The sequence below is a fragment of the Bombina bombina genome, chromosome 2, assembly GCF_027579735.1.
Source record: "Bombina bombina isolate aBomBom1 chromosome 2, aBomBom1.pri, whole genome shotgun sequence".
NCBI lineage: Eukaryota > Metazoa > Chordata > Amphibia > Anura > Bombinatoridae > Bombina > Bombina bombina.
The window spans coordinates 202,960,565-202,976,276 of record NC_069500.1 but is presented as its reverse complement, the minus strand read 5'-3'; the positions used below and the strand labels follow the sequence as shown (position 1 = coordinate 202,976,276).

The 15,712-nt window shown below is 37.6% G+C and overlaps 1 protein-coding gene across 1 annotated transcript in view; it reads left to right on the top strand.

Annotated features, from left to right (window-relative positions):
• Positions 1 to 15,712, top strand: part of BDP1 (B double prime 1, subunit of RNA polymerase III transcription initiation factor IIIB) — a 437,422-nt gene that overhangs the window by 41,162 nt on the left and 380,548 nt on the right. Inside the window, exons 4-7 of the mRNA XM_053701442.1 lie at positions 1,645 to 1,704; positions 5,952 to 6,077; positions 6,481 to 6,611; positions 6,848 to 6,942. Of these exons, the coding sequence (XP_053557417.1) occupies positions 1,645 to 1,704; positions 5,952 to 6,077; positions 6,481 to 6,611; positions 6,848 to 6,942 (412 nt within the window). The remainder of the gene's footprint in view (positions 1 to 1,644; positions 1,705 to 5,951; positions 6,078 to 6,480; positions 6,612 to 6,847; positions 6,943 to 15,712) is intronic.

Below are 15,712 nucleotides of genomic sequence, written 5' to 3'. Positions count from 1 at the left end.
ATCACCTCATTGAAGAGCGATGTGCCGCGGGCGGGCCAGAGGCACTGAGTTTAGTGATACTTACCGCACAGATAGGGGTGAGTTTAGCACCCTTTTTTAGTAAGTGATGACACAAACTAGAGTTTAATTTTAGTGATGATAAACCCTAGCATTTGTTAAACTTTTGGATTTACCATCACTTTAATTTGCCTGTGGTATCCCTACATATACTGAAAGAGAATTGTTATTGTTTAAGCAGATGTTACCCATGCCCCAGTTTTGCATAACTAACACTGTTATGTTAACATACTTTTTACCAATGTGATTACCTTGTATCGAAGCCTCTGCAGACTGCCCCCTTATTTCAGTGCATTTGACAGACTTGCATTTTAGCTAATCAGTGCTGTCTCATAAATAACTCCACAGGCGTGATCACAATGTTAACTATATTGCACACATGAACTAGCACGGTATAGATGTGAAAAACTGTCAAAATGCACTGAGATAAGAGGTGCCCTTCAAGGTCTTAGAAATTAGCACATGAGCCTACCTAGGTTTAGCTTTCAATAAAGAATATTAAAAGAACAAAGCATATTTAATGATATAAAAGTAAATTGGAAAGTTGTTTAAAATTGTATGCCCTATCTGAATCATGAAAGTTTTTAATTTTGAGTAGACTCTCCCTTTTAAAGGGACAGTATACACTCATTTTCATATAACTGCATGTAATAGACACTACTATAAAGAATAAGATGCACAGATACTGATATAAAAATCCAGTATAAAACTGTTTAAAAACTTACTTAGAAGCTGTCAGTTTGGCTCTGTTGAAAAGGTAGCTGGAAAGCCCACTGCAAGTGGGAAATAAGACACTCCCCCCTCCCCCTTCTTTTGCATATGAAAAGACCCTTTACACAAACAGGAGCAAGCTGGAGAAGGTAGCTGACCGTATTCTCATAAAACTTTGGGGGCTTGGTTAGGAGTCTGAAAATCAGAGCAATGTTATTTAAGAATAAGCAAAACTATACATTTATTTTTTTTTTAAAAAAACTTTATGGGCTATATAAATAGAACATCTACAAAACATTTATGCAAAGGAAAAAATGAATGTATAATGTCCCTTTAAGTATTGGCTATACAAAAAGCTTTGTAAACACATATCCAGCACAAGAAATTACACTCCCTCCTAGTGGGAGATAGGTGAGAAGTAATACAATGTTTATTTCCAATTGTTCTCTCTAAGTATTGGGATTTGGAATACAAACAGAGATAAGCATTTGTGTTAAGAGAAAGTGATAACATAAAGAGGTCTGCAAGCTCAACCCATCGTCATTGGTGTTGAAGTCAAAGAACAAAACCAGCTTTTTCATATACAAAACTAAACATAAAGAAGCAATTTGTCATACATTTTATACTCTGCTGCTGGTATAACAAGTCATTGGAAACACATGACGAGGGAAAAATATTTTACAGTATTCTGTGCCTTTTAATGTCTAGAAAAGATCCCCTGTACATTAAAAAATAAATAAATCATAATTTACCATGTCCCCATGTGTATGACAAACCACAGTTCACATTTAAACGTTTGCTAATGTTTTCTTATATGCTTTCACTTTCTTGTGTTCGTTTAAAATAGTGATTGCTTTCATATTTGTATATTTTTAGCTCTCCTATTGAAGAAAAGAAAACCAATGAAAAGTCTCCTGGAGAATCACAAAACAGTGTGTGAGTTCATGTTTAGAATGCTATATTTATGTATAAGGTTTATGGTTTTAATGGGTTAAAAACATAACTGGAGACTATATAATGATTAAATGTATAAATACAACCCTTTGTTATTTCCTGTATGGAGCAATCTAGTATGTTGTGAACTACTTTTGCAGTTTTGTAACCAGAAAATGGATCCAATACATGTTCACCTTTTTTTTATGAGAATACCTGCATATAGGATGAATTTTTGGTATTTGGCAGCAGAATTCTTTACTGCTTCCTCTAGTCAAAATACATTGGGGGGCCCAGGTAACCATTTTGTTTAGGAAAAACAAAGTAGTGGTAACAAGTTCAAAAAATCTTTATTAGTTCCAAAATGTGCATAAAATAAAGTGGATTTGAAGGTGGAATTGTCCTAATAGGAGTCAGCTCATACAGCTGACATGTTTCGGCGTGGTGCCGTTATCAAAGCTGCTGGTTTGCGGAGGTAAATAATCCCCCCCCCCCCCCCCCCGCCTTTTAAAATAAGTAGATAACGCCTATGGGACAATGTTAATGTTAACATCTGTATAATAACTATTGCCTTTCCTATGTAACAGAGTGTTAATAAACCGGACACTTCTGCTGATAGTGCCATTTTACTATATCACCCTTTGACTAATGGACTTTGAATATGAACCCAAAGAAAACGCCTGCAATCTTAAACCACAACTTAAACCATCAGAGCTTGTAATATTACTTAGGAAAATCACCCTTTGATCTATAGACTTCTAACATGAAAATAAAATATAGATCACTGCTGTTCTGCAATATCACCCTGTGGCTTGTGAACCTTTTACCTTAACATGCAGTGTGTTTAAAAAGGCTGGTACGTGTCTATACATGTCAGGGTACTAACCTTGATTACTAACTAGACTCAGATAGTAATGAGCCTAAGAGTACCAATATCAACAGATAACCCTATGTATATGAGTATGTGACAAATAACATTGTATGAATCTCAATTGCCTAGTCATACTGATAAGTGATTATTCATATTATGTCTTATTCATTATCGTTGTAGACAGCTCGATGACACTGTTACCTGGGCTGCATAGGCTTCTAGATGTATCTGAGGGAAACCCGATTACTTTTGAATCATGAGTGTTAAGAATAATGCTAAAGAAAAGTATATAATGTACTAAAGGAATTCTATCAGTACCTAATTATGCTTTGTAACAGTTATAATATATGGTGGAATTCTGGAGAGCTTTTAATGGAATACCTCAGTCCCAATTATGTTTGGTGTTATGTCAATCTCTTTTAAAATGCTGTAATAATAACAAGCAGTTTTGTTGTTATTCCCAATAATTTATTAAATCATAGGATGAATTCAAACCAGTTGGGTGTCTGGTTTTCAATGTGAAAATCCAGAAAATCTCACGTTTTGTTAATAACTTATCTCTGTCCCCCCCCTCTGGGAGGCTTTAGGACCTTCTCTATACATGTGTCTGTAACGAAACATGATAGAAAATCAAAGTGTTGTACCAAAGGGGTACTTGCACTCCCAACCCTGATAATTGAGAGATGTTCCCTGATCCTTGACCTGACCTTATGTGTAGTGAGGTCCATATACTGTTTGCTGCAGTCCACACAAGAGATAAGATAAATTACATAGGTGGAGCTGCAGTTCAGACACATGTTTTTTTTAGAAAGACGTGTCCTGTGCCCAGAGAACTGAATTGTTCCCCTATCTCAGCCTTCTCGCAAGCTACACAGTCCCAGTTGTGGCATTTAAACATCCCTTTATGTGTAAGCCAGGACGATTCCTGACTATTTCTTACAGGAAGTTTGGTGGGAGATGCAATGTTCCCTATTGTATTGCGCCTTCATCCGCTTTATGCATAGAGAAGTGTTTCTTAATAATGCCACAAATCTGTGTGTATTGCTCCGAGTGATCTGTTAAACAAAAAAATATTCAGGATGGCCTTTTCTTTATAACCACTGCGCATTATTCAAGCAACCAGAATACAAATATGGTTTGTTTTAACCCCTTAATGACAGAGGACGTACCAGGTAAGTCATAGAAAAAACTTCCCTTAATGACAATTGACGTACCTGGTACGTCCTCTGTTGTCTGAAGTGCTGGAAGCGATCATGATCGCTTCCAGCTGCTTACAAGTGATTGTAGTGATGCCTCAATATTGAGGCATCACTGCAATCCCCTATTTTACATGTTAACACATTCTGCCAGTACTTAAGATGGCGGTGACAATTGTGAGGTGGGGGAGGGAAGAGAGCTGTTTGAGGGGGGTCAGAGGGGGATCAGGGGGTGGGATGTGTCAGGTGGGATGCTGATCTCTACACTAAAGCTAAAAATTAACCCTACAAGCTACCTAATTAACCCCTTAACTGCTGGGCATATTACAACTGTGGTGCGCAGCAGCATTTAACGGCCTTATTATTACCAAAAAGCAACGCCAAAGCCATATATGTCTGCTATTTCTGAATAAAGGGGATCCCAGAGAAACATTTACAACCCTTTGTGCCATAATTGCACAAGCTGTTTGTAAATAATTTCAGTGAGAACCCTAAAATTGTGAAAAATTTTACTACTTTTTTTTTTTATTGGATTGTATTTGGCGGTGAAATGGTGGCATGAAATATACCAAAATGGGCCTAGATCAATAATTTGGGTTGTCTACTACACTAAAGCTAAAATTAAACCTAAAAGCTCCCTACAAGCTCTCTAATTAACCCCTTCACTGCTGGGCATAATACACGTGCGGTGTGCAGCGGCATTTAGCGGCCTTCTAATTACCAAAAAGCAACGCCAAAGCCATATATGTCTATTTCTGAACAAAGGGGATCCCAGAGAAGTATTTACAACCATAAATTCAGCGAGAAACCTAAAGTTTGTGAAAAAATTTGTGAAAAAGTCAACAATTTTTTTTATTTGATCGCATTTGGCGGTGAAATGGTGGCATGAAATATACCAAAATGGGCCTAGATCAATGCTTTGGGATGTCTTCTAAATAAAAATATATACATGTCAAGGGATATTCAGGGATTCCTGAAAGATATCAGTGTTCCAATGTAACTAGCGCTAATTTTGAAAAAAAGTGGTTTGGAAATAATAAAAGTGCTACTTGTATTTTTTTGCCCTATAACTTGCAAAAAAAGCAAAGAACATGTAAACATTGGGTATTTCTAAACTCGGGACAACATTTAGAAACTATTTAGAACGGGTGTATTTTGGTGGTTGTAGATGTGTAACAGATTTTGGGGGTCAAAGTTAGAAAAAGTGTTTGGTTTTTTTCAATTTTTTATATATATATATATATATATATATATATTGTCATTAAGGGTAAGAAAATTAAAAAATGGTCCGGTCATTAAGGGGTTAAAGTGATGGTAAGTCCTAGCGTTTTGTGAGACGCTAGGATTTACAAGTGCAACAAATAAAGGGGACTTTCAGTTGTGAAGTATAAAATACTTCATGCTAAAAGTTTATTTGCCTGTAGCTTATGCCGCACTGAACGCTTCAGGCCGCCCACAGCAGAATGCTATTTTTTCAATGAGGTGACGTTCACACTTCATAGCCAATAGCTGTGTGGCCCAGTTGGCATTATGCCAGATAGCTAGCACGCTATTGGTTAAAGGGACACTGTACCCAATTTTTTTCTTTTGTAATTCAGAAAGAGCATGCAATTTTAAGCAACTTTCTAATTTACTCCTATTAATTTTTCTTCGTTCTCTTGCTATCATTATTTGAAAAAGAAGGCATCTAAGCTTTTTTTGGGTTTCAGTACTCTGGACAGCACTTTTTTATTGGTGGATGAATTTATCCACCAATCAGCAAGAACAACCCAGGTTGTTCACCAAAAATGGGCTGGCATCTAAACGTACATTCTTGCATTTCAAATAAAGATACCAAGAGAATGAAGAAAATTTGATAATAGGAGTAAATTAGAAAGTTGCTTAAAATTTCATGCTCAATCTGAATCACGAAAGAAATTTTTTGGGTACAGTGTCCCTTTAAGATCAACTCACTAAAAATGGCTCAGCACGGCATATGCTGCAGACAAATAAAGGATCTTTCAGCATGAAGTATTTTATACTGCATGACTGAAAGTCCTTTTTTATTTGTTGTACTTACTGTTAAATCCTAGCGTTTCAAAAACACTAGGATTTACCATCACTTTAATATTTCACTAAGATGCACAATCTCTAATTCGTATGACCTACTAACGCTAATACTTTTTTTGTGTTTAATACATCAGATCAGAACAAAAGAACACTCCAAATGAGGATGAAGACTTTCCAGATGAGGAGGACAATAACAGCCAGCTAGTAGTGCCTCGTGTGAAAGTAGCAGAAGATGGGACCATTATTCTCGATGAAGAAAGGTAAGATTGGTGGTGGTGGGTGGTGGGGGGGGGATAAATGGGACTATGTAAAGAAAATGGTCTAAAATGTAGGTTCTTTGGAAGTCTTTACTCAAAAATACTTTGTCATCTGTGGGAGTGGGGTTAGATTCAGAAACCCATAGTGTGACATGTCTGTGGATTCAATTGATAACACACAGCTTATGTAGATAAATAATATTCACATTAGATACTAGATATTCTTCAGTCACTAGCGGATCACCCAGTACAGTAGCAGAAGGATGGCTGTTGCAACAATTTGAGGAAATTGTTTCTGGTTAGAATAGTTTACTAAATATAGTTTGGCAATTTACTGAATATCTATTGTGCTTTATGATCTTTTTACACATTAATACGGACAAATGACACGTTCTTTATTTTCCAGCTTAACAGTGGAAGTGATAAGAACAAAAGCTGCAGTGGTTGAGAATGATGACCCGATTTTTGAGCGAGGCTCTATGACTACTTACTCGAGCTTTCGAAAACACAATTACTCTAAGCCGTGGTCAAGCCCAGGTAGTTCTACTTAAATTCTATTGGTGCTTTGGCTAGAGATATGTACAGTTGTTATACTTGGTTTTTATGGATTTAATGTAACTTCCACATTTGTTTTTTCAATTGAGTTAAATGTGTGTAATTGTGATCTACTTCTTAATCCTTTAATATTTTTGTGCTGAAATCTTTTTTTCCAAATGGTAGCTTCATATTTTTATTCATAAGTTTTGACATTATTATTATTATATATTTTTTAGAAACAGAGATGTTCTTTTTGGCCATCAGTATGGTTGGGACAGACTTCTCAATGATTGGTCAGCTTTTCCCTCACAGAGGTAGACTTGAGATCAAGGTAAGAGCATATGTAGGAAATAAGTCTGAATAATTTAGTAGTTCAGGCACTGGTTTCACTTATGATGAGCTATGATGTGTCTATGTCCGGTAAATACGTCCTTGGTGGTTATTGTTCCAGCTGCAATACTTCTCTCATTCAGTTTCCTCCTATTACACACTTATTCCCAAACTTCAAATCTGGAAATACATTTTTTTTTCTTCCTCCAGTCAATATATATACTAGGTAAACACCCATAATGCCTCTTGTTAAAGGGATAAGAAGCCTCAAATGTTTCTTTCATGATTGATATTGTATACCATTTTTAACAACTTTCTAATTTAATTTACTCATTAAAATTAATATCCTTTGTCTAAGGGGTAGCAGTGCACTACTGGGAGCTAGCATAGCACATCTAGTGAGGCAACGACAAGAGACATATATGTTCAGCCAGCAATTAGAAGTTAGCTGCCAATAGTGCATTGCTGCTCCTAAGCCTACCTAATCGAATTCATGTTCATGTACTCAACTCTTTCTCCACTTCAGTATTTAACCCCTTAAGGACCAGACCATTTTTCAATTTCCTTCCCTTAAGGACCAGGGCTATTTTTAAATTTCTGCTGTGTTTGTGGTTTTTCTCTTACTTATTTACTGTACCCACACATATTATATACCGTTTTTCTAATGATACCATTATTTTCATCATATCTTATAATTTACTAATACATTTTTTTTATAAAATATGATAAAAAAATTGAAAAAACACACACACTTTTTCTAACTTTGACCACCAAAATCTATTACACATCTACAACCACCAAACATCCATGCTAAATAGTTTCTAAATTTTGTCCTGAGTTTAGAAATACCCAATGTTTACATGTTCTTTGCTTTTTTGCAAGTTATAGGGCAATAAGTACAAGTAGCACTTTGCTATTTCCAAACCATTTTTTTTTCCAAAATTAGCGATAGTTACATTGTAACACTGATATCTGTCAGGAATCCCTGAATAACCCTTCACATGTATATATTTTGTTTATTAGACAACCCAAAGTATTGATCTAGGCCCATCTTGGTATATTTCATGCCACCATTTCACTGCCAAATGCGATCAAATAAAAAAAAAAAAGTTCATTTTTTCACAAACTTTTTAACAAACTAGGTTTCTCACTGAAATTATTTACAAACAGCTTGTGCAATTATGGCACAAATGGTTGTAAATGCTTCTCTGGGATCCCCTTTGTTCGGAAATAGCAGACATATATGGCTTTGGCATTGCTTTTTGGTAATTAGAAGGCCTCTAAATGATGCTGCTCACCACATGTGTATTATGCCCAGCAGTGAAGGGGTTAATTAGGGAGCTTGTATGGTTAATTTTAGCTTTAGTGTAGAGATCAGCCTCCCACCTGACACATCCCATCCCCTGATCCCTCCCAAACAGCTCTCTTCCCTCCCCCACAATTCTCTCCGCCATCTTAAGTACTGGCAGAACGTCTGCCAGTACTAAAATAAAAGGGTATTTTTTTTTTTTTTTTGTATATAATTTTTATTGAGGTAATAATTTGGCATATAAACACAAAGTTGCAGCAGTATACAATAAAAAAATTTGAATTTGCTTTTAACAGGGTACAATGTGTAGGTTGTATATTAACAATCATTATACGGGATCACAGATGCACTATGTAGAGCAAAGAAAATAAAATATAATCGCCTGTTGCAAGAATAAAAGAAATAAACAACAATTAAAAAAAAAAAATGCCAATAAAAATTTAGAACCTTCTTATTTATCTAAGAGGCCACTCTTGGACCTCAGAACAAAAATATTAAGCAACTATAGCAGAAGGTAACCCCAAAAATAAGAGGCCTCTCATGGGCCTCATACTGAAATCCTCAAATTTTATTATTATTGCGCTATATGTTATAAGCTTAAAGTGATTTAGTAGTTAGGTTTTTATTTATTTTTTTAAAATAGCAATAGTGAGAATATCATTTTGCGTTGTAACTAGCATTGTAGAATATGTAAGTATAATTGGGGTGCGGCACTGAAAAGATAGGCCGCGTAGCTAATCCTCCTACAAAAGGAGGTTTATTATGGAGGGGGTGGGGAAAGTGAATATACTAAGTGAAATATATAGCTTAGGAACTGAGCGGCTCATTGTGGGTTGAGGGAGAGCTACTAGAGAAATGTGCTAAGTAGGCAGGCTGTAGTGTTACAGGGCGACAAGATCATACATAACCAGCTATTAATGGGTAATAAGCTGCAGAGAGATTCTAACCTGCTGGCAAAAGCGAATTCTAAACAGAAGCAAAGAGCCTATAGAGATATATGGTAAATTAAACCTCTGTAAAAAAAAGTTGTAAGAGTCACAGGTTAAGGGGATCACAAACATTAGGATTTAGATCTTTAGAGACAAAATTCCCTGTTAAAAAGGAGCACACCAACTGACGTTTTTGAAGGCATAAATAAAAAAGCATCAACATGTCCTATATCATCTTAAACTACACTGCAATGAAGAACCTTGTAACCAGTAAGTAAATAAAAGAGAAATGGTCTTAACTAGCTGTAGAATGTGGTTATGGGTAGTAAAACTAGAGTTACAGGGCAAGGAATCCAACAGGATATAAAGATAGTGATAAAATGAATTGGGTTGTAAGATCGCATGAGTTTATTGTGAGAATCTAACTGAAACTAGGCTTTGACTCCCCTCTAGTGGTGATAAATTGTAAGTACAGCTACTATCAAGATAGTTTGTTTTAAATCCTTACTCTACTGTACGATGTAACAAGTGTCTCAGATAACAAATGACTTGATAATATATTAAACAGTGTTTTACTCCAAATCCCAATATCTCTCTAGTACCCCCAGTACTCGATGTTACAGTTAACTCAGCTATAATATAAAGATCAGACATGCAAATAACGATAAGTGGGAATATCATCCTTTAAGAAAAAGTATTAAATTACGTCTCACTTCTGTAATGTGGAAGAGATCTATCTATTGAATACAGAATATTAGAGACATTATAAGACAGTGAGTGCTAAGCCCTGTGAGGAAGATGAAAACAATTCAAACAGCCACAAGATTGTAAAAGCAACTCAGTTCAAGCAGTAATAAACGTATTGTCAATATGATAGAACAGTACCCACTATAATGGTGAAATAATACAATAGATAATGAAAGAAACACATAGTAATATATGTTTGTGTCCATATAGCACGTAACTGGGGATGATTAATCCAGCACATGCAGTGGTAAATTCACAAGTCCGTCATAAAGTTTCTGCATTTTATCCCACCGGGGAGAAAGCTTTTAAGCATGGCTGTCATCTACAAAAACCATGCACATTAGAAAGCTGACTGCAATCCCTTAGTGTTCCACAAAAATGAACTCCCAGGGTCCCAGTTGAGCATCTGTGTGATGATGTGAGGCACTGCATAGGGTAGCAATAGAGTCCCTTTAACAACCAAAACTGCATACGACCTTTTCTCACTTTGCCACGGCATCCACTTCACATACAATATTAGTCCTCTCAGGGTCTTACAGAAACTGATTCGTTTTAGGGTAGGAGCTAATTGGGGTGCTTCTTTGGCGCTTTCTGCATACCGCTTACATGAAGCCCTGCTCTCAGTAGTTCCTGTAATCGGAAGTTCCTTGCCCCCCAGCACTGCACACATCATGCAGACACAGTCCAAATCCCTCTCCTCCCTGTCAGACTGTAGACCATAGTGAGCAGTAGCATCGTTGTCGCAGACATAAGCATACTGTGGACCTCCTATTACATGTAGTTCCAATTCATGCTGTTTACACGGAGTATCACCCTCATAGAGATCTGCCACGTGGCTGGAAGCATCCCTCTCCAGGGGCGCCGCTTTAATAGCTATGCCTGCACACAGTTTACCAGTCTCCTCTGCTGAAGAAGTAATCCCATAGGCTTCAGATAGCGAGAAGTTCAATCTCAAGAAGAGTGCCTGCAATATCTGGGCGAGCTCCTCTTTCCACATAGCCTGCAACATGGCGATTCCCTTCATATGAAATATGTATGCATCTGCTGATGGTCCGGATCAGTTGTAAACTTTGTATCATCGCCGTTCTTGCAGGCAGGGGATGGGCTGAGTCTCATAAGTCAAAAGTATAGGAGTAGCGCAGTCAATATCCACGTTGAGTGTGCTGATCAGTAATGGCGTTATATAGCCATGTGTTGCGATCAGTTTCAATATAAGCACTTAGTTCGGCATATATCTTGAGACTCGGCAGTCGCTCTCTAGCATGAACAGGTCCACAGCAGATACTATCCACTCCATCACATATATTAGTTATGATATTCAACCACTAATAAAGCATTTTTCAACATTATTATGCAGAGCTTCCACAATATGCGACCATCTCAGTTGCCTGTTGGCTCCGCCCCCCGGTATTTTTATTTTTAATTAAAAAAAAAATAAAAAAAAAATATTTATTCTGCCTTGTAGGATCCCCCTTAGCCCCCAACCTCCCTGATCCCACCCAAACAGCTCTCTAAGCCTCCTCCCTTGACCTATTGGCCTCCTTAGGTACTGGCAGCTGTCTGCCAGTACCCATTTCTTTCATGTAATTGGCAAAAGTCCATGAGCTAGTGATGTATTTGATATACAATCCTACCAGGAGGGGCAAAGTTTCCCAAACCTCAAAATGCCTATAAATACACCCCTCACCACACCCACAATTTAGTTTTACAAACTTTGCCTTCTATGGAGGTGGTGAAGTAAGTTTGTGCTTGATTTATATGATTTCTTCTATGATGAGCGCTTCTAAGCATTTTGAAGCCCAATTCCTCTCAGAGTACAGTGTTTGTCAGAGGGATGTGAAGGGAGTATCGCCTATTGATTTTATGGTTTTCCTTGCGAGAAATCTTTTCAAAGGTTCTCTTATCGGTCGTGCTGATTCATCTCCTACCTCCCTTTTCAGATCGACGATATACTCTTTTATATACTATTACCTTGAGCTTTATGGCTCAAATCTTGGAATGCTGATATGGTATCTAAATCTAGATTACTATCTTTCTTTCCAAGGTAACAATTTATTTGGTTCTCAGTTGGATTCAATTATTTCAACTGGGGGGAAGGGAGTTTTTTGCCTCGGGATAAAAGATCTAAGGGTAAATCTAAAGCTTCTAATAGTTTTTGTTCTTTTCGACAGAACAAGGAACAGAAAACCAATCCTTCCCCTAAAGACTCTGGTTCCAATTGGAAACCTTCTTCAAGTTGGAATAAATCCAAGCCTTTTAAGAAACCAAAGCCAGCCCCCAAGTCTGCATGAAGGTGCGGCCCTCGATCCAGTTCACCTGTTGGGGGGCAGATTGAAATTTAGGGAGCCTCTTTTGTTCGTCCTACCTAGACTGTGATTAAAACAAATGCAAGTCTTTCAGGTTGTGGAGCTGTCTGGGGATCTCTGACAGCTCAAGGGGTTTGGAAACCTCAAGAGGCGAGGTTACCAATCAATATTTTAGAACTCCGTGCTATTTTCGGGGCTCTTCAGGTTTGGCCTCTGTTTAAGATAGAACCATTCATTTGTTTTCAAATGGACAATATCACAACTGTGGCATATGTCAATCATCAGGGTGGGACTCGCAGTCCCCTAGCTATTGAAAGAAGTATCTAGGATTCTTTCTTGGGCAGAATCCAGCTCTTGTTTAATTTCTGTGCCGCATATCCCAGGTGTAGACAATTGGGAAGCGGATTATCTCAGCCGTCAGACCTTACATCCGGGGGAGTGGTCTCTTCATCCAGATGTATTTTGTCAGATTGTACAGATGTGGGGTCTTCCAGAAATAGATCTGATTGCTTCTCATCTAAACAAGAAACTTCCCAGGTACCTGTCCAGGTCCAGGGATCCTCAGGCGGAGATGGTGCATGCTTTAGCAGTTCATTGGTTTTACCAACCTGCTTATATCTTTTCGCCTCTAGTTCTTCTTCCAAAAGTGATCTCCAAGATCATTATGGAACAATCGTATGTGTTTCTGATAGCCCTAGTGTGGCCTCACGGGTTCTTCTGTCTCAAGGGCTGTTTTTCCATCAGGATCTCAAATCGTTAAATTTGAAGGTATGGAAATTGAACGCTTAGTGCTTAGTCATAGAGGTTTCTCTGACTCAGTGATTAATACTATGCTACAGGTTCGTTAGTCTGTTTCAAGAAATATTTATCGGGTTTGGAAGACCTATATTTCATTGTGTTATCATAAATTCTCCTGGCATTCTTTTAGAATTTCTAGAATTTTACAGTTTCTTCAGGACGGTTTGGATAAAGGTTTGTCTGCAAGTACTTTGAAGGGACAAATCTCTTCTCTTTCTGTTTTATTTCATAGAAAGATTGCTAAGCTTTCTGATATTCACTGTTTTGTTCAGGCTTTGGTTGGTATCAAGCCTGTTATTAAATCAATCTCTTCTCCTTGGAGTTAATTTGGTTTTGAAGACTTTGCAGGCTACTCCTTTTGAGCCTATGCATTGTTTGGATATTAAACTACTTTCTTGGAAAGTGTTTTCTTTTGGCCATCTCTTCAGCTAGAAGAGTTTCCGAGTTGTCTGCTCTCTCTTGTGAGTCTCCTTTTCTGATTTTCCATCTGGATAAGGCTGTTTTGCGGACTTCGTTTAAATTTCTTCCTAAGGTTGTGAATTCTAACATTAGTAGGGAAATTGTTGTTCCTTCCTTGTGTCCTAATCCCAAGAATGCTCTTGAAAGATTTTTGCATTATTTGGATGTTGTAAGAGCTTTAAAATATAATATTGAAGCTACTAAAGATTTCTAATCTAAAGACTTCTAATCTATTTTTCTCTTGTTAAGTGTATCCAGTCCACGGATCATCCATTACTTGTGGGATATTCTCCTTCCCAACAGGAAGTTGCAAGAGGATCACCCACAGCAGAGCTGCTATATAGCTCCTCCCCTCACTGCCATATCCAGTCATTCTCTTGCAACTCTCAACAAAGATGGACGTAGTAAGAGGAAAGTGGTGTATTATAGTTAGTTTTTTAACTTCAATCAAAAGTTTGTTATTTTTAAATGGTACCGGAGTGTACTGTTTTCTCACAGGCAGCATTAGAAGAAGAATCTGCCTGGGATTTCTATGATCTTAGCAGAAGTAACTAAGATCCATTGCTGTTCTCACATATTCTGAGGAGTGAGGTAACTTCAGAGGGGGAGTGGCGTGCAGGTTTTCCTGCAATAAGGTATGTGCAGTTAACATATTTCTAGGGATGGAATTTGCTAGAAAGATGCTGCCGATACCGGATTAATGTAAGTTGAGCCTAAATGCAGTGATTTAATAGCGACTGGTATCAGGCTTATTAACAGAGATACATACTCTTATAAAAGTGTAATATAAATCGTTTTTATATATGTTTGGTGACAAAACTTATTGGGGCCTAGTTTTTCTCTACATGGCTGACTTGATTTTTGCCTAGAAACAGTTTCCTGAGGCTTTCCACTGTTGTAATATGAGTGGGAGGGGCCTATTTTAGCGCTTTTCTGCGCAGCTGAAATTACAGACAGAGACACTCAGCTTCCTTCTGCATGATACAGGACTTCTCTGAAGGGCTCAAAAGGCTTCAAAAGTCGTGTTTGAGGAGGGTAACAACCACAGTAGACCTGTGGCAGTTGTTGTGACTGTGTTTAAAAACGTTTTTGTCATTTATTATTCCGTTTTTGGTATAAAGGGGTTAATCATCCATTTGCAAGTGGGTGCAATGCTCTGCTAACTTGTTACACTAACGAAATTTTTACAGTGTATGTAACTGCCTTTTTTCACTGTTATTTCAAATTTTGTCAATTTGTTTCTCTTAAAGGCACAGTAACGTTTTTTTTTTTTTTTTTATATTGCTTGTTAACTTGGTTTAAAGTGTTTTCCAAGATTGCTAGTCTCATTGCTAGTCTGTACAAACATGTCTGACACAGAGGAAACTACTTGTTCATCATTATGTCCTAATCCTTCTTCAAAGAAGGAACGTCTTTTGCATAATCTAGACGTAGTCCGTGCCTTGAAGTTTTACTTACAGGCTACTAAAGATTTTCGTCAAACATCTAACCTGTTTGTTGTCTACTCTGGACAGAGGAGAGGTCAAAAGGCCTCGGCAACCTCTTTCTTTTTGGCTTCGGAGTATAATACGTTTAGCCTATGAGACTGCTGGACAGCAGCCCCCTGAAAGGCTTACAGCTCATTCTACTAGAGCTGTGGCTTCCACCTGGGCCTTTAAAAATGAGGCTTCTGTTGAACAGATTTGCAAGGCTGCGACTTGGTCTTCGCTTCATACCTTTTCCAAATTTTCCAAATTTGATACTTTTGCTTCTTCGGAGGCTGTTTTTGGGAGAAAGGTTCTACAGGCAGTGGTTCCTTCCGTTTAAGTTCCTGCCTTGTCCCTCCCATCATCCGTGTACTTTAGCTTTGGTATTGGTATCCCACAAGTAATGGATGATCCGTGGACTGGATACACTACAAGAGAAATAAATTTATCAGGTAAGCATAAATTATGTTGTTGTCTTCTCTGGTTCTAGGAAAGGTCAGAAAGCTTCTGCCTTTTCTTTGGCATCTTGGTTGAAGCTTTCGATTCATAAAGCTTATTTGGAGGCGGGACAGTTTCCACCTCAGTGGATCACAGCTCATTCTACTAGATCAGTCTCCACTTCTTGGACTTTTAAGAATGAAGCTTCAGTTGATCAGATTTGCAAAGCAGCAACTTGGTCTTCTTTGCATACATTTACTAAATTTTACCATTTTGATGTATTTGCTTCTTCTTAAGCAGTCTTTGGTAGAAAAGTTCT